This window comes from Macadamia integrifolia, chromosome 10 (genome assembly GCF_013358625.1).
Source record: "Macadamia integrifolia cultivar HAES 741 chromosome 10, SCU_Mint_v3, whole genome shotgun sequence".
Taxonomy (NCBI): Eukaryota; Viridiplantae; Streptophyta; class Magnoliopsida; order Proteales; family Proteaceae; genus Macadamia; species Macadamia integrifolia.
The window spans coordinates 14,637,195-14,657,612 of record NC_056566.1 but is presented as its reverse complement, the minus strand read 5'-3'; the positions used below and the strand labels follow the sequence as shown (position 1 = coordinate 14,657,612).

The 20,418-nt window shown below is 39.8% G+C and overlaps 1 protein-coding gene across 1 annotated transcript in view; it reads left to right on the top strand.

Annotated features, from left to right (window-relative positions):
- The window catches only part of LOC122092237 (DNA mismatch repair protein MSH1, mitochondrial), a 51,510-nt gene that overhangs the window by 6,457 nt on the left and 24,635 nt on the right, over window positions 1-20,418 (top strand). Inside the window, exons 4-8 of the mRNA XM_042662572.1 lie at window positions 5,136-5,300; window positions 13,269-13,378; window positions 13,487-13,592; window positions 13,701-13,776; window positions 20,255-20,313. Of these exons, the coding sequence (XP_042518506.1) occupies window positions 5,136-5,300; window positions 13,269-13,378; window positions 13,487-13,592; window positions 13,701-13,776; window positions 20,255-20,313 (516 nt within the window). The remainder of the gene's footprint in view (window positions 1-5,135; window positions 5,301-13,268; window positions 13,379-13,486; window positions 13,593-13,700; window positions 13,777-20,254; window positions 20,314-20,418) is intronic.

Below are 20,418 nucleotides of genomic sequence, written 5' to 3'. Positions count from 1 at the left end.
CAAGTCTCCTTAAGGTCATGACCAGTGCCTTGCGACTCCCCTAGGACCTCTTTAGCAACCTTCTTAATAGAGGTTGTCATCTTGGTCCGCATCTCATTGAAGTCTCCTTCACTATCCCACTTACTATGTTTGACAACTTTATTAGTGAAAGTATCCTAAGCTTCTTCTTTAAGTCTCCGCCATCTAATCTTAGGGCAAACTGATTTCCTTATCTTACAATTTTGTGAGCAAAATAGATATGTTATGGGAAATGGAAAAAGGAAAAACAGGAGAGTAAGGGAAGGGGGTGCAAGTGCCTTAAGAATCCATTTAACGCTTAATATAAAGTGTTAGTTCAAGTAATGCAAAGTACCAAGATGTCACAGCAGTGCATACAATCAAAGGCAAAATAAAGATGCTCGACTATCTACGCATAACAAGTAGAGGATATGTAAAAGGGCAACAAGTATAGCATAACACACAGAGATGTAGTTCCAAGATCTATGTACTGAATAAAGTCCAAGTAAGCATGGGCATCAAATAATGTAACAATTGTAAAAGTGCAACAAAGGATATATAAAAGGGCAGCAAGAATAGCACAGCACACAGAGATGTAGCTCCAAGATCTATGTATGTAATGAAGGCTAAGTAAACATGGGCATCAAATAATGTAACAATTGTGAGGATCAGTTAGTACCACATAACAGATTGCAACACTGCTTACAAAAACAGCAAAGCAAGTAAAACAAGCTAGAAATAAATAAGCAAGCACACAAAGGTCAAGAAGAGTCCCTTACTACATAGGGAACTCAGGAAACCCCGGCGAGTTCAGCGTATATTGGGACTACAGTTTGGCACTGATCGTACCAGGGTTGAGTCTCAGTTGTGGGGGTGCGGCGAGGTAATGCAGTTCATACAAGGTAGCACCGTAGCAGGGAGCAGATCTAAAGGGGTGGGGAGAGTACTGCAGAGGGTTAATCCTAGAGAAAAGCCAGGTGGGGTGAAGGAATGAATCGAGGGAAGTAGGAGAAAGCCTTGAGGAGTGGGGTGAGTCGAGGGGAGTAAGGGGAAGTCTCTAGGAGTTAGTGAGTCGATCAGAATGAGGGATAATCTTAAATAGGTCAGACAAATGCAGAGGAGAAATCAGGGAGGGATATCAGGGGAAACAGATGGGGGAATCGATGGAAGTCAGGAGAGGGACTTGGCATGTCGGGTGAGTCTGCGAGAGACAGAAGAGATGGGTTATTTAGGTCAAGGATGTGTAGAGGGGAAGTAGAAAAAATAAATCAGGGAGTGGGATCAGTTGGCAAGAAGACAAGGACAGGGCGAGTTCCGCGCTAAGGTAGGATAAGAAAGAAATCGAGATGAGTAGGATAGATGAGGCAGGTCAGCAAGAGGATAAGGTGATAGGGAAATCCATTAAGACGAGATTGAGGGGGTAGGAGTGATTCAAGAGTTGAGATGGGTCAGCGCTAAGGTAGGGTGAGAGGGAGATCTGTTGACAAAAATAGTAAGTAGAAATCGAGGGGGTAAGAAAGATTTGGGAGATGAGATGAGTCAGCGCTAAGGTAGAGTGAGAGGGAGATCAGGCGACAAATTAGGGTGAGCGACTGAAGAGAATGGTAGGATATGGAAGAAATCGAGGCGAGAAGGGAGGTAGTGTGGAGTGAGTGGTATATTTACCTCGTAAGAGTCCTACCGACTGCCGCTGCCTGAGAGGGGATGGGGAGCAAGCACTTTAGCATCGGAGAAGGGAGCTTGAAGAACTAGCCATTGAGCGAAAACTAGAGAAATAAATTTGGTATATTTATTTATAGAATAAATTCTCTAACTTTTAATTTCCCTCAGGCCTTTTTGTCTAGAGGGGACTTTATGGAGTGGCATCAATGTTTCAGTTATTTTGTCAAACATGTGATACGCAGTCCGAACTCTCTGCACCAAGTGCAAGCCCATTGTTTGTACCCTCCACTGTAGCTACCCGAGCCTTTTCCTCTAGAGCTAATTTCTTCAGAGAGGCTTTAATTGCTTACAAGTGAGCTTGAAGGATTTCAAGTGTATATAGACATACCAATCTAGTGAATCACTTGTAGCACTTTAGGGCTTCTCATTACTCATTTTCTCTGTTATCAGGCTTAGTTTGTTGGATCCGCTTTGGCTTTACAAAAATTAAAGAAAAAAGGAGATGGTTTAAGGCTTTAAGCAGAAAGTGAGCCCTAAAAGCATCAATAGTCCAAACCCAAATGGCTTATTAGGAAAAGGAAATACACCCTCATCTCATTTCTGCCACATCCAGATTGTAATTTGTAAAGCCAAAGCGGATTCAACTTGCACGGAAAAATGATGTTCTCGATGAAACTTGAAGATGTAGAGACGAGTGGAGAGTGTTGGAGAAGGATAGAGAGTCGAAAGCCTGTGACATAGAACATTCAGTAGAGGAGGCACATGGGCTGTTGGTAGTGGCATGGAATAAAAGAAAAAGGTAGGGGCAGCGAGCAAACACAGTGGTAGAGCCTAGAAAGCCCAAGCGGTAACTAGCAGGGGGCCTTGAAGCTCTAGCAGTGCGCGATAGGAGGCCAGAGGGCCCTATCGATGAGCGGCAGGGACTGGGATGTCCTGGCGGTGGTCGGTGGGAGGGCTGAAGCCCTTGGTAATCAACGATAAAGGGGATTGGGGCCTTGGTAGTGCTTGACGAGAGGGGAAGGAAGCCATGGCAGTGATTGGCAATGGGCAAGGAGCCTTGGCGGTGATCTGAAAGGGGTGGGGAGCCTTAGCGGGAAGCGACGGTGGGCTTGGGTGCCCAACGGAGGTCAACAAGGGCCTGGTGGCCTGTAGAAGTCGACAGGGGTGGTCGGAAGGGCCTAATGGTGTCGTTGTGGGATGATGTGAGGGTGCGGGGCCATAGTATGGCCAACGGGTAAGTGGAGGCGGCACGTTTCAGTTGGCCATGTTCAGCTTGGGAGGCTGAAGCCTCTATTGCATGGGGTTGACCTCTTCCAGTGGGAAAAAAACCAAAAAGTACCCAAAATATTGGGCTTTGATACCAAGTTGAGGGATTAAGAGAATAGATTGGCTTGTCTTGAATGATAGAGGCCGTTCTTTATTTATAAAGAGGATAAAAATAACAAATAAGGTATGTTAGGCAAGGTTGAGTCACAAGCCTTATCCCAACATACAATGAACCTAGACGGTCTAGCCGTCTAGTCAACGCCTATCCTTAACAAGAATTTTCAAATGTTAAAGCCAAAGGGAGCTTAGAATGATTTGAGCAGTAGTTTCCTTATGGTTGTTTAATAAAAAAAAATAAAATAAAAAAGAAGATAACAGAATGAGTACTTTCTTAGTGTTTACGCTTGTGGAACCAATTCGCCCAATAATAAAGGTGACCAGTGAGAAAATGGGAAAGCTCGGGTCCTTTGAGAGCCTTGAAAAGCCTTTCTTTGAATGAGAAAGAAAAACAAGGCTTGTTTCCGGTCAGCTGGAAGAAATAGAAAATAAGTTCCTATTTTCATTCTACCTCTCATTGCACTATTTTTGCTCCTCTTCCTATTGATCATGACCCGCTCACTCCGCTTGCCTCACTACCTACCCTGAAGAAAGCAGGGTACTCACTACAAACTACCCTGGCATACCTTGCTAACCTTGCCTTGCTAACCCCGATGGCTAGAAGACCTGAAAGAACCTGTAGGAAGACTTCGAGACCAATAAACATGTCCTAGAGAGAGGAAGGACTATTAACGGGGATTATAAACTGCGGCGATTGAGTCACAACCTTATCCCCATTTGTTTGCTCTGTCTTCCTATGAACTTTTACAATATTCTCTTCCTCTACTCCCTATCAGAAAAAAGAAAATGGAACAAGAGGTAAAATAGCAATCTAGTCTTACTTCCAAGTTGTCAATTGCTGGGATTTTCACAAGCAAATCAAGATTGTAAAAATCAACCTCCGAAAATTTGAAAAAAGACCCTTTATTTTAATTCTCTTCTAAAGGAACCCTCTTTTCAATAAAAGAAGTTCTGACCACAAGATCCATTAAATTGCTGCATGAATAAAGTAATCTGAGTCATAAGATCCCAAAATAAAGTTTCTTTTATTTATAAGTCTAACTCTAGGATTTCTTGCTTACTTGACGATTGAAATGAAGCGATAAGTGGAAACAAGGAGAAAATATGCAGAAAAAATAAAATAGGATACAACACCACATCTTAGCCTTATCCCAACTGAATGGGGTCGGCTAAAAATAAAATAGGATAATAGAACAATATGCCGGAGCAAAATTGAACACCTTATATTATATCTACAAAGAACTGATCAGCAACTACTTGAGATTCCTAAGGAGTAATAAATGATAATCTTTTGTTCTCTGATTTAAAAAAAAAAAAAGTAAAACAAGAAATTGAGCTAGCTCCACTAGCTCTTGCTTTGATTTGGGCAGAGCTAAAATGTTGACCAAAAAGCACACCCTCTTTGTTTTTTTTTTTTTTTTTTAATGGAAGGGGGTGGGGGGGAAGGAGGAGGTGTGGTTCTTGTGGTGACACTGAGGAAAAATACTCGTTCTTTTTTTTCTTAAATTAAACTACCATAAGGAAACTACTGCACATTCTAATCTCCTTTTGGCCTGCACATTTCCTTTCCTGCTAATTAAAGGTTCTTGAAGCTTCTAGAGCATTTCTTAATTTCAATTCCTATACTCAAAAAACTTTGAAGGTTAGACGTTTCAGGTCGAGGAAGATAATTCAATCTGGAAACACATATGGACAATGACTAAATATTACAGATTCTGTTGCATGAATTACTGTAGAGGTATGGTTATGGGAGAAATATTTGCTCTTCAAAACCTAACACGACAGGGTGAGTAGAGGATTTAACAGGAGTGAATTTCATGCTAATGCTTATCTAAAATGGCCGATGAACTATAGGTTGTTTCAAAGCCAATTTCTCCCTGCAGAGCAGATTATTTCTCAGGTTATCAGTGACAACAGTGTGATTTCAATAATTGGAGTTATTGTTGTTGAAACGGTTAAAATCCAATTAACTTTATCTAATGCTCTCGGTGGTATTTTCTTTGCTCTATGTGACTATGTCTTGATAAATGCAGTCTCTTAAATATTACAATATCAAGCTCTTTAAACATTCAAACATTTTCTTGTACTTCTAGGAGTATCCCGTTCTGCAAAAGGGTATTGTATCATTTTAGTCTTGGAAACTATGAAGACTTTTTCATCAGAGGACGGTTTGACTGAAGAGGCTCTAGTTACCAAGCTTCGCACTGGTCGATACCATCATTTATTTCTGCATTCATCATTGAAGCAAAACTCTTCAGGTTTGCATGACCTTCTTGTTCGAAAAACTTGATGATTAAAATCTCTTTGGGTCAAGTCTGATTCTATTGTCAATTTTATTTTTAGGAATTTCTATAAATTAATCATTATTCAATCTATAGATCCTCAAATTCTTGTTTAGGAGTTCCTAATAATTCAAATGTTGCCTCAGTTGCAGTCGTCTCTTATTATTTAGATTTGGTAAGCAATACAAAGCAGGATGAATGTTAGTGTGCCCTGATTTCACCAACAAATACCTAGAAGAATTGGTATGGGTGGATGATTTTTATCTGAAGCGACTGGTACTCTTTGACTCTTGTGAGTTGTCTTATATACATGTTAAGGTAAAAGTAGTTGAAGATTGAGTGTCAATTACAATATTTCTATTAGGCCTCGTTTGGGTAACGAGGACTCGGGAAGTATCAATTATCAGGTGCGAAAGTTTGAGGGGGGTTCCCACTTGTATTGGGGTGGGACAAACAGAGAAAGTGAGGTGGAGGGAGAGTTGGTACTTCCCCACAATGTGTGCATTTTGGCTTGGGAATGTTCCAAAGAGAGGGAGAGTGAGAAGATAGAGAGGCTAGCAGTTAATGTTCCAGAGGGAGGGAGAGTGAGGAGAGTGAGGAGAGAGAGAGAGAGAGGGTGGAACATTGAGGGGGTTAGGGAGGGGAGTGAGTGAGAGAGAAGAGAGACGAGGGACAAAGGGTGGAGCAAGAAAGGGAGTGAAGAGATAGTGATGCAGATAAGTCACTTAATGGGCTTATTTTATTGTAAATAAGCCTTCGGTTGGGTTATGTATGTGTTGGGACTTTGATCCCGAGGCTTTTCTTTGTAATGAGTCACTTTAATGGGTAGAAAGTAAGAAAACGGGATTTAATTCATTAGTTTAGTTAGAATCCTATTTTGAGTCTATATTCTTTGTTATTTCAGTTTCTTAGTCAGTTTAGGTTTCCCAATTAGTTAAGGATTGCGTTAGGCCTTTCCTTTTTAGTGTTTGAGTCAGTTTTGAGTCTTCTATATAAGTTTGTAAGGGGCTACAACATTGAAGATGAATTTGATTGAATGAAAGAAAAAGAAAGCTTTGTGTTGGAAAACTGTGAGATGCATGCTATGAGAGACAACTTAGGTGAGATGCCCATGGGTGAAATGCGCTAGGGAAGAGTGAGATGCTCGACCCAACCTATCCCTTACCCCCATTTCTCCTTTTATTCTTTTATTATTATTATTTTTTTTCATATTATCTGTCCCTGAATCTGATTTTTATTGAATTTACTAAAGATCCTACCTGGGATTGGATGACTTGTGAACCAATCTTACATTAATTGGTATAAGAGCCTACTATAGTTAGCATAGATGATCTCTACAGGGAGGTGATGAGATTATTAGACCGTATGACTACTTTTGGGAAAAAGTTGACACCTAGTTTGGTCTCTTCTACCTTCCACCTTCCACCTTCCACCTTCCACCTCCAAAGGATACTACTAAGACCAAAGAAATTTTGAAGGAGCTATGACAAGAAATAAATAGTCCTCCCAAAGAGGTCTATGTTGAGAGATTCAAAGCATAGACAATTGAGTTGACTGTAAACGACCACTATGAATTACCCGACGAGTTGGTCATTACACTAGAGTTTGAAGAGGTTGAAGGTGCATATGTAGATGACCCTATGGATACATTCGATAATGTTGAGGTTGAGAATGTGGAGTTCGTTATCCCATTAAAGTATCTTGAAGATCGAGCTCCTCACATTCTAGACTATATTCTTATTATCAAAGAGCTACCTGAATTTTTCTACGGCTTGAAGAGGGATGTGCACGATGCTATAATTACCCTCACACTATAAAATTTGAGGACGAATTTTTCGAAGAGAGGGCGAATTGATGCAGATAAGTCACTTAATGAGCTTATTTTATTGCAAATAAGCATTGGATTGGGTTATGTATGTGTTGGGCCTTTGATCCCAAGGGTTTTCTTTGTAATGAGCCACTTTAATGGGCCTAAAATATTGGTAGAAAGTAGGAGAACGGAATTTAATTCATTAGTTTAGTTAGAGTCATGTTTTGAGTCTATATTCTTTGTTATTTTAGTTTCCTAGTCAGTTTAGGTCTCTCAATTAGATAAGGATTGGGTTAGGCCTTTCCTTTTTAGTGTTTGAGTCAGTTTTGAGTCTTCTATATAAGTTTGTAAGGGGCTACAACATTGAAGACGAATTTAATTGAATGAAAGAAAAAGAAAGCTTTGTGCTGGAAAACTATGATATGCATGCTGTGAGAGACAACTTGGTTGAGATGCCATAGGGAAGAGTGAGATGCTCGACCCAACCTATACCCTACCCCCATTCTTCCTTTGATTATCTTATTTTTGTTTTGTTCATACTATCTGTCATTGAATCTGATTTTTATTGAATTTACTAAAGATCCTGCCTAGGATTGGATCACTTGTGAACCAATTTTATATTAGACAGATGAGGCTTATAGACAAAAGCCCTGGCTGTGCAGGAAATGATTAAACCTTGTCTATGCGCCGCCTCCTTTCTACTCACCTAATTTCAATCCAATTTTTTTTCTTCTTGGTAAATCTAAATTCCTTGACATAGACCTGTGGGTTGGATTCTTTAGTTAAACCAAGGGTTCAAGGTTTCGACCAAGCTCGAAATCGAAATATTTCGTGAAACCACAAAATTTCTGTCGAAACCTGGAAGGTTTTGGTTGCTGTTTCGATTGATAGTTTTGAGGCCCAAATGACCAAATTAATTCCCAAAACTTCTAGGAAACCCGATTTTAGGCCCGTTAAACATAGTGGAGCCCTTCTCCAAATCACATGCTTCTCCCATGGCTCCCTTCTAGTCAAATATTTGGGCCTCCCCCTCATCTCTTCCAGGGTCTCTGCCACTCATTGCTCTCCTATGCTTAACATGTTGAGGTTAACTTTGTGGGCATCTTTAGGCTCGTATGCTAGAACGCCTCTAGACATAATAGCATCTGGGTCTCTTGGGTCTACTCCTACCTTTTTAAGAATGATTCGATCTGGACTGTTTCTCCCTATTCTGGCTCATCTTGGATCTGGCGCAAAGTGCATTCTGCCAGATTGAGAGCCCTGGGAGCCATTTCGTACTCCATTGGAAATGGCTTCACGACCTCTCTGGCTGAACCCCTGGCACTGCTCTTGTATTCTTCTCTCCTTAATCACTCCCTGGATTGTTTACACTTCTGGCCTGCCTAGATCTGCCACAGTTGCCTCTTTCTTAAGGAAATCGGTCTCCCACTCTAGCTGACCTCTGGTCCTTCCTCCCTCCTATTCCCCCTGGGCATCGGGGAAGGGAAGATAAGGTCATTTGGACCCCTTCCATCTTGGGCCTCTTCTCTTTAGCCTTTGCTCGGGACCTCATTTGAATCAAGCGCTCCTTATCCCTTGGCAGAACATCATCAAGTTCATAGGCCACATTCCCCGCCACAGTTTCACAGCTTGGCGAGCTCTCTAGCTGCCTCCCCACGCAGTCATTCCTCATCTCTCGGCATATTCAGTTTGCCCACTCTTGTTGTCCATGCTAGAGTGGAATTGAAGATGTCGATCATATCTTTTTCTCTTGCCCCTTCTCGTCCACTGTTTGGAAGAGGGTCCTTAGCAACTGTTGGCCATCCTGAAGAAGTATCCTCTTGTTGAGTCGAGAATGGATATGGGTAGACATGACTTTGGTGGTTCCTCCATTTGTGATACTACGAGCAAGCTCACCTTTTATGCTACCATCAATCATATTTGGATGGAGTGCAATCTTCGTAGATGGACTTCCAATTCCCGCTCATTCGATAATATTTGGAATGCCATCAACTTCGATGTTAGCTCTAAACTTGGTTGCATTCGACACTTGTATCATTGTTTTGTTGTTGGGCTCCCTAATCCTTAGTTGGTAGTGCCTTGGTCCCCTTTTCCCCTCTTTTTTCCCTTGTATATTCTTTCCTCCTTGGTAATGAATTTATTGATTCATTAGTTGGTAGTGCCTTGGTCCCCTTTTCCCCTCTTTTCCCCCCCCTGTATATTCTTTCCTCCTTGGTAAAGAAAAAAAAAAAAAAAAAAAGGTAGTTTGGCTTTCGACCTAGGTTGGTAGCATACTTAAATATGCTGTATGATGCTATACACACAAAATCTAGTACTAGAACACAGATGATTCAATTAAATCAACTATAATTCTTAAGTTTTGAATAAACATAAAATTTGAAACCATTTATAATTATCAAATGTTATTTGTGGTTCATTACAAAGATACAAGTGATTTGTCAAATAATAACAAACATGTGGTTTTCTTGGAAATTTCCTTTTTTGGAGTCGACTAGTAAAACAATACTGAAACCTGAAACATGGTATCTTGAAGAAATTTCAATTGAAACCATGCATTTCATGCAAAGAGTTTGACCAAAATGATACCAAAATCCGAAACATGGTTGAAATTTTGCTGAAACTGCGAAATTTTGGTCAAAAGAGACTATGGCAATCCTTCAGTATTGCAGGCTGTTTCGTTTCAACAGCTTGTGAAACCTAAAAATTTCAGTTGGTTTTGTGAAAATTCGTCGAAACCTTGTACCATGGGTAAAACCATAGAGCGGTTGCCACCAATGAGTGGAAGGTTTAAATTATTGGTCTGTATCGTATCAGACGAAACATATTGGTTTTGGCTGATATTGATACGATACGGGCTGATACGATACACTTTAAAAGAAAAAAATGAAGTAATCCTTATGTATCGATACGTATCGGCTGATACTCTGTGATACACAACTGATACTCAACGATACGTATCGATACTTAAGATGTGTATCTACATAATCCATTGCACTTTCGAAACATAGCTTGTTTTTCTCGATAGCATTAATTAAATTTCCAAAATTTAAAGCACAACTGCATAATCAATCTTCCTTTATTTTCTTGGACTTGGGCTTTGAATTATTCATTGCAAACGATTCAAAATCTACAATCAAATTGATGTTTAGAGGATTGAAGCATAAAAAATCATCCATTGAAAGCTAAACATAGCACAAGATAATTAAGTTGAAAAACTCAGATTATTTTGGCAAAGATTTGCTGTACTTATGTTTTTTACTATATTTGAGTAGATTTAGGTAAAACAAACTAAAACATTTTATAAACATGAATTAGTACACCAATTTGTTCGTAGATTTTTTACGAAATTTTACAATAGACAATTACTATATTTAAGAAACTTAGAAACCTTATCCTTTATGACAATTTCAATTGAATGTACTTGTCTCTTGTTAGAACAAATAGCAACAAAACACGAAGGAAATGAATAGATTAAAGCAATATGACACAAAGATTTAATGTGGTTCGCACATCATTGTGATGTGTTGCATCCACGAGCGAAGGTGAAGATGATTCACTAAATGATGGAAGAAAGATTACAATGGATATCTCTCAAAGACACCCAAACTCGTAGAAAGAACTCGCGTGCAAAATACCCTAATGCGAAAATCCCCTTTTCCCTTGTTTCTCACTTACACAATAAGAGAACAAAACATATAAACACTCCTCTAAGTCGGTCTAAATATCGGGTAGCATCTGGTCGGGTCGAAGCCCTATATAAGATCAATGATGGGCTCTGGCCCAAGCCATCTACTACCATCACAAACCTCATAAACAAAAATTGCCATTCAGGTTACCACCAAGAAATGCCAGAGCAGGTCAATCTTCGTAACAAGTCAAGAATTTGAGACACATAGCATCTCTGAATACGGTGTTTTCCATTTTAGGTTTATGCATGATACATGTTATATATTGCTTATTTATATTATTTTTTTTAATGCAAAAGTGTATTTCCATGTGTATCTTGTCCATTTTTGTACGAGTCTGTAATATATCTTGGATATCTCCGGTACGATACATCTCTTAAAATGATCCAACCGATACCGATACTTTAATGCTTGCCAGAGATGGCTTCTGGTGATTGAGGATGTGAATGAGAGAAGGAGAAAGCTTGTGAGTCGTAAAGGTTATGGACATGGTTTAGGTTTGCTGATGTTGGTGGTGGAAAAGGAGCAAAGAGGGAGGAAGAGGAAGTTTTCGGCAATGGTTTGGTTGTAATGGTAAAAAGTCTGATGAGTTTTTTCGGAATTTTGTGTCGAATTGTTGCCCGAGAGGAGTGGTCGAATTCAAACCCAATTCTGCTCTTAGCTGAACCTAAGCTGTCCAATAACAGAAACACTGCCGCAAAGCCTGCTAACTCCCACCACGGTCTTAGAGCCCCGAATCCAAAAAGTGATCCTCAGTGGAATTTAAGGAAAATCCATCGGTCACCCGAGTTATGAACATTCTGCTCTTTAGCTGAACCTAAGCTTGGGATGATCCTACCATGTTTTATGCAAAAGTGTATTTCCATGTGTAAAATCTTATTATTCCTAAATTTTATCTATTCTTTATAGCTCCTCATGGAATTTAAGGACTTCAAATCGATGCTGTTTTACTTTTCCTTTTCCATTTTTCTCATATCGTGAACTTTTGTGACTTGAGTGAAAGGAAAGAATCAAATGATATGATAAGGCTCATATATTCTTGATGGGTGTTGAGCTTGTCAACTATCAAGATTTTTTCACAGAAATAATATCCTGAACTTTAAAATGGAAGTAGTTTTCAGTCCATATTATTTTCTCGGGGAAGAGTTTCCTGGAAGGGCAGTGTAAGAAGGAATTTGCACACTACACCAATGAGAGATGGAAAATGGTATCATCCATATGGGTCCACATGGGGCCCACTTGGTCAGAATAGGAGAAAGAATGTCAATGTGAGCTCTACTGTCTATTATATGAGAAAGATGAGGGAATCTTTGGGGCAGTGTAACAATCTTTTTTCCCTTACTATTGTTATTACAGTGTAACAATGTAATAACAATAGTATGAAGAACCCTTCGAAGCCGTCGGAAAATGACAACGAATTCCGTCGCTGTCTGAGGCGGAGGATGAGGACGAGGACGAGGACGAGGACGAGGAGGAGCTGTTGTTGGCTGGGTTTACCATACAAGAAGAGACTCTGATGCAGTTTGTGAAGGTGTTGGAGGAGGAGATAAGCCGCCCTTCTAATAATGGGGTTTCAGCTATGTATTCTCCTCCATCGTCGTCGTTTGTGACCATCAATGGCAATGAAGAGAGTTGTGGACCTTCGTTCTCTGACTTATCGTCGACCGTGATGGCGAGTATCGACATGGGTGGTATTAACATTTCATACTTCATGGGTCCCCATCCCACTAAGGGTTTGTTTGGCCCTTTCCCTTGTGGACCCCTAGATTTACTGGCGGCGACGGAAGAGGAACAGGGTTGGCCAGAAATCGGGGATGTCTCTGTTTTTTCTACCGTTTCGGAGGAAGAGATGATGAACAAGGGCAGTGAGTTTGAGGTTGGGGAAAGTGATGACGAGTGGTTGGATCATGTCCTCAGTGGAGCTCCTTTTGATTTTGTGGAGTAATGCATACACATGAAGGCCTCTCTCACACCTGGGTTTTTGGTTTTGGGAAGAAAGCTTTTCACATTTGTCTATAGATCATAGATAAGTCTTGTAGAGAGTAGAGAGTAGAGAGAATCATAGAAGGAGATGGAAGAAGAAGAGGGGGCTTTACTTTACTGTTCCTTGTCTTGGGAATCTTTATGGCAGTGTAACAATCTTTTTTCCTGAACCCTTGATATTTCTTTTCTTGCTTGATGCAATTTTATTACCATTCCAGTTCTTTTAGAATAAAGTGCAGTTGTAATCGTTTGGTTCTGCAGCCAGCTTTTGTTGTTGATGCAATATCATCAAGTTGGATTTTGTTGTTGCCCCATTGCTTGATTTTTGGGGCCAACAGTAGTTGCATTTTGGTTCATACATTTATTTAATGGCCTATCGTTATCAAAAGTAGTTTTAGACTTTTAGTTAATGTATCATTTTGTCAGGATTTTTTGATCCTATACAAATTTAGAGGCTCTCTGCAGGAACATCTCGCTGGGGAGAATTTGGTGAAGGAGGGTTGTTGTGGGGTGAATGTAATGGAAGGTACTTTGAGTGGTTTGATGGCGATCCTGTCACTGAAATTCTGTTCAAGGTTTGTGTCTTATTGAATATTTTCTTAGCTGAGGTTGTTCCATCCTTTTTGCTTATTAAATGAGCTTTGACAAATATTAAAATGTTGACGGTATTGAATGTTTTTTAGGTAAAGGAGCTCTATGGTCTCGATCATGATGTTACATTTAGAAATGCTACTGTTTCTTCAGACAAGAGGCCTCGTCCTTTATACCTTGGGACAGCTACACAAATTGGTTAGTTAAATTTGTTTTCCTGTAAAATTTTGAAATTTGATTTGTGGATTTGGCATAGAATTCTCACTGTTGAAGACCTTTCTACCACTTTTGTGCATGTATCTCTAGGGGCTGTGCCGACAGAAGGAATACCTTGCTTGTTGAAGTTGTTGCTCCCATCAAGTTGCACTGGCCTACCTGTACTGTAAGTGGTATATTTGTTTCATGGTTGACTTGTCATTCCTCAGGAAAAGAATCACTGTCTTATCTTCTAATATTTGTTGGTAGGATAAAGCATTAACTTGCTCCTTTTCTTTTGGGCCTTTTTATGCTATGTTGAACATGTCTGAAGTTGGCTGTATCTGGTTAGGGAAATCCAAGAGTCCTAGTTATCCTTCTGTTGTGGTCCCAGGCTCCCATCTGGAGTGGATGGGATCCATAAAGGGCGTTTCTTTCCTCTTACAAGCCCTGTATTTGTTCTTGGAGGTGCAATTCCATAAAATCTAACCTCTCTTCCTAGACAGGGTCTAGATTTCGGTTTTGACCTTAGTTTCAACCCTGGTCGAAATTGAAATATTTTGAGTTTTGACTGGAACTTTGCATTTTCGGTGTTCAAATGGCTATAGTTTGGCCAGAAACTTGAAGGAAGCCTAATTAAGCATATCTGAACATATTGGAACCTTTACACTGTAAAAAAAACCACATAAAATGGTAGTTTGGTTTTGTACCCTAGATTGGTATTTTACGTCGTACCCTCTTGTATGCTTTCTCAAATATAGCATTTTAGATTGGTATTTTACGTCGTACCCTCTTGTATGCTTTCTCAAATATAGCATTTTAGTATCGAAACACAGAAATCAATAAAAAAACTAAAATATGCATTAGGAATGAAGAACTATTTAATAATTAATATCACACAATGTCAAAGTGGAACAGGTACAATTGTTACCAGTAGTCAAGTACAAGTGTACAACCAAGGTTAAAACACGCTTATGAAACCGTTCCTCCAATTCTATGTCAGTACCACATGGAGTTCCGAGAAGGCTCGAAACCTTTGGGGAGAAGGGTTATAACTCTAAGTTTGAATCTTGCTCAAATATGGGAAATCATCATTGTAGATGTGTTGTAGTGGTCCCTAACATTTTGTTGCAAAGAAATGCAGGTGATTTGGCAAAAAGATACCAAATCTGGGGTTCTTTGGAGTTTTCCCCTCTAACAGGTGAAACCACTGGAAACTCGTGTTCAACCCATTTCGATCGGTCAGAACAATGCTTTTATATGCACTGTTTTGTATTGTTTTGGTTGAAACGATACCGGAACCAAGTTGAAACCAAAATTTCGGCCAACACTGCAAAATTTTGATTAAAATTCTTCATGCTTACTGAGTCGACCTGCATTTCATTTTGAACTTTGTTTTGAAGCCGAAAATTTTCGTGAAATCTACATGTTCCTAGATATCGTTAGTTGTTCACATCATATGGAAATGGGCCAATAGTTATCATTACTTTCCTTAATTATTCGGTGAAGCATGGTGTGCATGGTTTTTGGAATCAGGATCGTTTTTCGAATTGGAATCAGAACGTCCTTGATCCTGATTCTACCCACTTTGAATCCATGTGATATGGATTTGCCGATTTGATTTAGCCAGTCCAGCTTCCCCCTTTAAACTGCATGAACACGGTGATACGGAAACTGCATGATGAACATGTGGCTATCCCTTATGAGTGCATGATGAAAATGTGGCAATGTATGAGTGAATGATGAACATGTGGCAATGCATGAGTGTATGATGAACACGTGGCGATGCGTGATGAGTGCATGATGAACATGAAGAAATGCATGATGAACCTTCCAAAAGAACTGAGGCGAGGTGGAGCCATGGAGCGGGAGGGGGATGGAAAGCCAGAGCGGGATAGGGAGAGGGAGGGCTGGTGGGGAGTGGGACCATTGATGACTTGTTGAATGTTGTGAAGATAAACCTAAGAAAGCTGGAGAGCATTTTGGCTCCAGTCTTTTTCCATGGCAATATCAACAAGACCAGTGGGGTTATCGATATCGACCGTAGACCAGTTAGGGTTTCTTGGTTTGTCTGGCAGTAGAAGCAATTCAAGATCTCTCTCTGTGTCCCAGTGAAGCATCTGAGTCTGTGTGTGTACTGTAAAAAACCTTACCCTAACCAACCAGGACTTGTAGGAGGAAGAGAGGGGGGGGGAGAGGGGGGGGGGGACAGAGAGATCAGTCAAAATAGGAACCCTACAATCATAATCAAAATAGGAAACCAAGTCTACTTAGTCTATTCTACTGACAGCTAACTACTAACAATAAAACATAAAGCATAATAGGAAACCATGATAGGGACACTCCCTCTATCGTGGTACATATCTTAACATATACGTTTGGTGTAATGCAATCCAGGAAATGGGAGGAGAGAGGAGAATTGGAGGGAATTTGGGTCACTAAATTTACAAACCAACCACCAAATTTGGTAGGCATTGTTAATTGCTCACATATTATGAAAAGGGTATTTTAATTTCTGCTAGGAGAATGTGATGATTAATGCCTTAATTGGGTGGCTAATCTTGAGTTTAGCTTAGAATGAACCACCGAATGTTGCAGATCTGCAAAAAGATGGAGGGAGAATGGGATTTACTTTCATGATTTTAGGAATTGGGCATGGGACAGAGAGAGAGAGTATTCAACGCATTGGCTAGGCGACACCTAGGCGTCCAGGCGCCTTGGTCGCGTTGTTGGTGTTGCCTTGCGTCTAGACTCCCTCCAAAGCCTTGGGTCGCCTAGAGTCTAGACGCCATGACAATTATGCTGAGCAGAGAGAGGGCAAGGGAAGGGGGGGAGAGAGGAGAGAACAAGGGAGGGAGAGCAGTAGACAGAAGAGAAATGGAGGAACTGAAGGGGCATAGTTGTCAAGGCATCGCCTTGGCATCCAGGTGCCCTTTGTTGGAAGGGGCTTGGTCGCCTAGTAGTGCCTTGTTGACTTGATGTCCAGGCCCTCTCCAATGCCTAGGATACCATGACTACTATGCGAGGAGTAAAGGATATTCTTAAGTTTTTATTAGTGAGAAGGCCAATTCCTAAGCCTGACCAATGAAGTGGGTAATAGACCGATTTTTGACTGATCCAGCCGATTCGGATTGGAATCGAATTAAAATTGGCGGATAGCCAATCCTGTCACCGATTCCGATTTCTTAAACCGTGATGGGATGAGCTTGTAATGATCCATTCTCTTGTCTTTTGTTATTCGGGATGACTACTAAGTCACTGTAAAATAACACAAATGGTGCTCTAGACTGGCACATCTAGAGAGGCATACCTGCCATAATGAGGGATGATATGGGAAATCCAACCATTCAGTTGATGATCCCTTTTGGATTGTTACATGTCAAATTCCATGATCAATCTCAATTGTTTGGCCTGCCATCTAGTGGATTTTTCTCCCCCTGTATTTTTGCTGTCAAATCAATGGAGAGCTGATGTGGCACTTCTTAAATCTTTTCCTTACCTGTCCTGAAAATGAAGTGTTGATTGTCCCACATTTGCATTGTACTTTTGGGCTGAAATTTTCCACTTGAATAAAAGGTGATGTTGACAACATGTCATGAATTTCAGGACTAATAAAGCAACCACATGGCAGATAAAAGTGTTTAAAGAGCCCATTAGAGATTCCTTTTTATTCTTGCCTGTCTAGAGAGACAGGTCCCTTGGTTTTCCACTTTATTTTATGAATCCTGTTCAGCTTGTTTTACAACTATATAATACAACAACAATATCCAAAACCTTATCCCAACTTTAGGTTACATGGAGATTCCAAGCAAGGACGAGTGCAAGGATCCATGCAAAAATATTGATGGGTTATGGCTGATTAGAATAAGTGCCGGCCATCAACCTGACGCACGACTACAAATCAGCCACAAGCTTATAATGACAAACTATGATAAGGTACCGGCTGTGTACCTGACATATTAGATAGATCGGTCAAGCCAAAGCGTTCTACATGCATTACATCCACCACCAAGACAATCCATCACTCAACCTACTTTTATGAGTGGAGGAATGAGATAACGAATTCTTAACAGCCCCGCTAAGCACGAAAACAACAACTCGAACATACAACTCCGTATTGAGAACTTTGTAATCAACACACCACTCCGCATTGAAAACTAGATACGATTTCTCCTTCCTCTAAATGATAAGGTTTAGTGGACTTATCGCAACGTCGGCGGTGGCAGCGGTGGCGGCGAACCATCCACGTCGCCGTGATCCGAACAATTCACCGGACTATTAATAGTAATAGCAATAAATAAGAATAATAGGTAACCATCCGCTAAGTAAAATGTGAGTGCTAAGGTCAAGTTTCATGTTGCCTACCATTCAAATTATTCAATTCCCAGTTCCGTATAATACTGGTGGTTTGTAAGAAATTAGCATCGGGAACAACGAATAGAGCAAGGCATACCATCTGCTATACTACAAGCGATTCAAATCTTAAGGATCTAGAATCCTACATCTAATCCCTTCTTGCTTTTTCTTCATGTAAACACTACAGCAATATGATCATCTTAGCTAGTAATGCAACCCCCCCCCCCCTCCCCCCCCCCAAAAAAAAAAAAAAAAAAAAAAAACCACAACAGAATTAGTTAAAGATGGCCAAATGTATCAGGAATACTATTTCAACATATCAGCCAATGGAAGGCCTCTAACAAACAATGATTGAAAAAAAATCAAGCCAGTAGGAGCGGAGTTGTGTTGCCTCCATCTTGGAACCACGGCTGAATAAGGGTGCCTAATGATACAAAACTTGAGAGAATTCAACCCCATGAACATGCTTACATGGTAAGGGAACCCAAGAACATATCAAACCACACCAAATCCTTTTGTAACCAATATGGGATCAGCTCCCCATGTATGGAATTGTGACATCTAATGTGGCTATGTGATGCTGATCTGAAGACCTACACCTGTAGGAAGAAGGCCAACAAGAGTAACTAGCATGTGGCCTTACCTTGTTGATGATTTTTAATTCCCATACTTAGTTTGTATTTCAGACAAATAAGTCTTAGTTTAGTCCAATTGAACCATGGTCCGTGTTGGTCCAATGTCGGCTCAATTTAAGTGATTAGAAGTTACTTTTACTTTTTACTTTTCTAAAATGGGGGAATCAATTCACTTTTGTAAGTGATGGTGGGTGAAGACTTTTCCACCTTTGGTAGTTGGTGGGTGAAGACTTTTCTACTCTTAACTTTGAGAGGTGAGGATTTTTTCACCTCTGGTAGTTGGTAGGTGAAGACTTTTCCAACTTTAGTAGTTGGAAGGTGAAGACTTTCCTACCCCAAGTTTAATAAGTGAAGACTTTTTACTATTGTTAGTTAGATGTTGGGTATGTAATGTTTTGTTGAGTTGGTCCTATAAATAGGGATTAATTGTAAGCATTCAGGGACAACTCAGATTTTGAAAATAAAGTTTGCTTATGCAACTCTCTTCTTGTGTTTGATCAAGAATCTCTTGTGTTTGATCAAGAAATCTCTTGTTTTGATCCAGGTAGGTTGGTGTTTGATCCAGTCGACCACCTTGCGGTGTAAAGCCTGAGTGTTATTTTATTGTCTATTGTTCTATCATTTTTATCTTTTAACAAATTTCAGCAAAATCCTATTCTACAAATCTGGAGTTCTTTATTCTTTGAGAAAATATCTTACCTTGGTATTGTTTTGAGCTTTCTCAATTACAGTATTACATCACCATGACAAATGGTATAACTTTGTAATCATGAATTGCAAGCATTACCAGGAAAAACCGTTGATGGCCTTATTTTAACATGACAATGCCAGACTAATCCAAAGAACTAAATGCCATCACCCATGGAATGTCCTGCAAGCTTTGTGGCAGTAGCTCAACTGTAAAAATTGTTACACCTCAAAATAAGCTGCATCAGCAATGACATGATTCTGGGTAGAAGAAAAGTCTTACGGAGCCTTTACAATAAAATTTTAGTATTTCCATATGCAACCACCTCAGAAATCACTTAGACACCTCAGTGGGTAGTCCAGCACTAAAACTTTGTAGCCGTATAGAGTTGCACCACCATCATCCAAATTAGCTATGAAAAAGAAAGGAAGGAACACCCATATCATACAAATTAGCTAGTTCTAAACTATGAATCTGATTCCATATTTTTATTTACTGCAACGAGAGAAAACGTTGCTCCGATTTTAAGCAAATCCGAAGGAGATTTCCCATTTCAGATCCACACAGTAACACTATTTAAGCAGAGTTCGAGGTAAGTTATCTTGTTATAATCAATCTACACATAAAAATCAAAAGAGTAGAAATCGATAGCTAACGGATGCCAGTTAATATGTAATGTAAAGCAGATTAAAAGAATATATCTGTAAGAGAAATAATAGATAAATAAAAATCTTTGTCCTACTTTACTGCTATATAATCTGTTCTATTTTACAGTTGTAATTTTTTCTTTCCTTGTCATACTATTAAGTTAGGATTCTTGACTTCAAGTTATCTGTAGGATTATTGACTTCAAGTTATCTGTTTCATTTGCTAGTAATCATCAAATGGATATTGATCATTGACTTATTTAGGATTTCACCAAGACATCAAATGTGCCTTTGTTTATGAAATACTCATTATCCTCGAATTGATTCTTGAATTCTCAGGTATATTAGAGACCTTCTTCTTAATCCTCCAACATATGTTATTGGATCCACAATTCAAGGTGAGAAAGTTCCTTATTATAGATTTCTGAATACTTTCCATTTATGGGGTGCAATTGGAAACTGATGACACTTTATCCTTTTTTTTTTCTTTTTTTTTTTTTTTT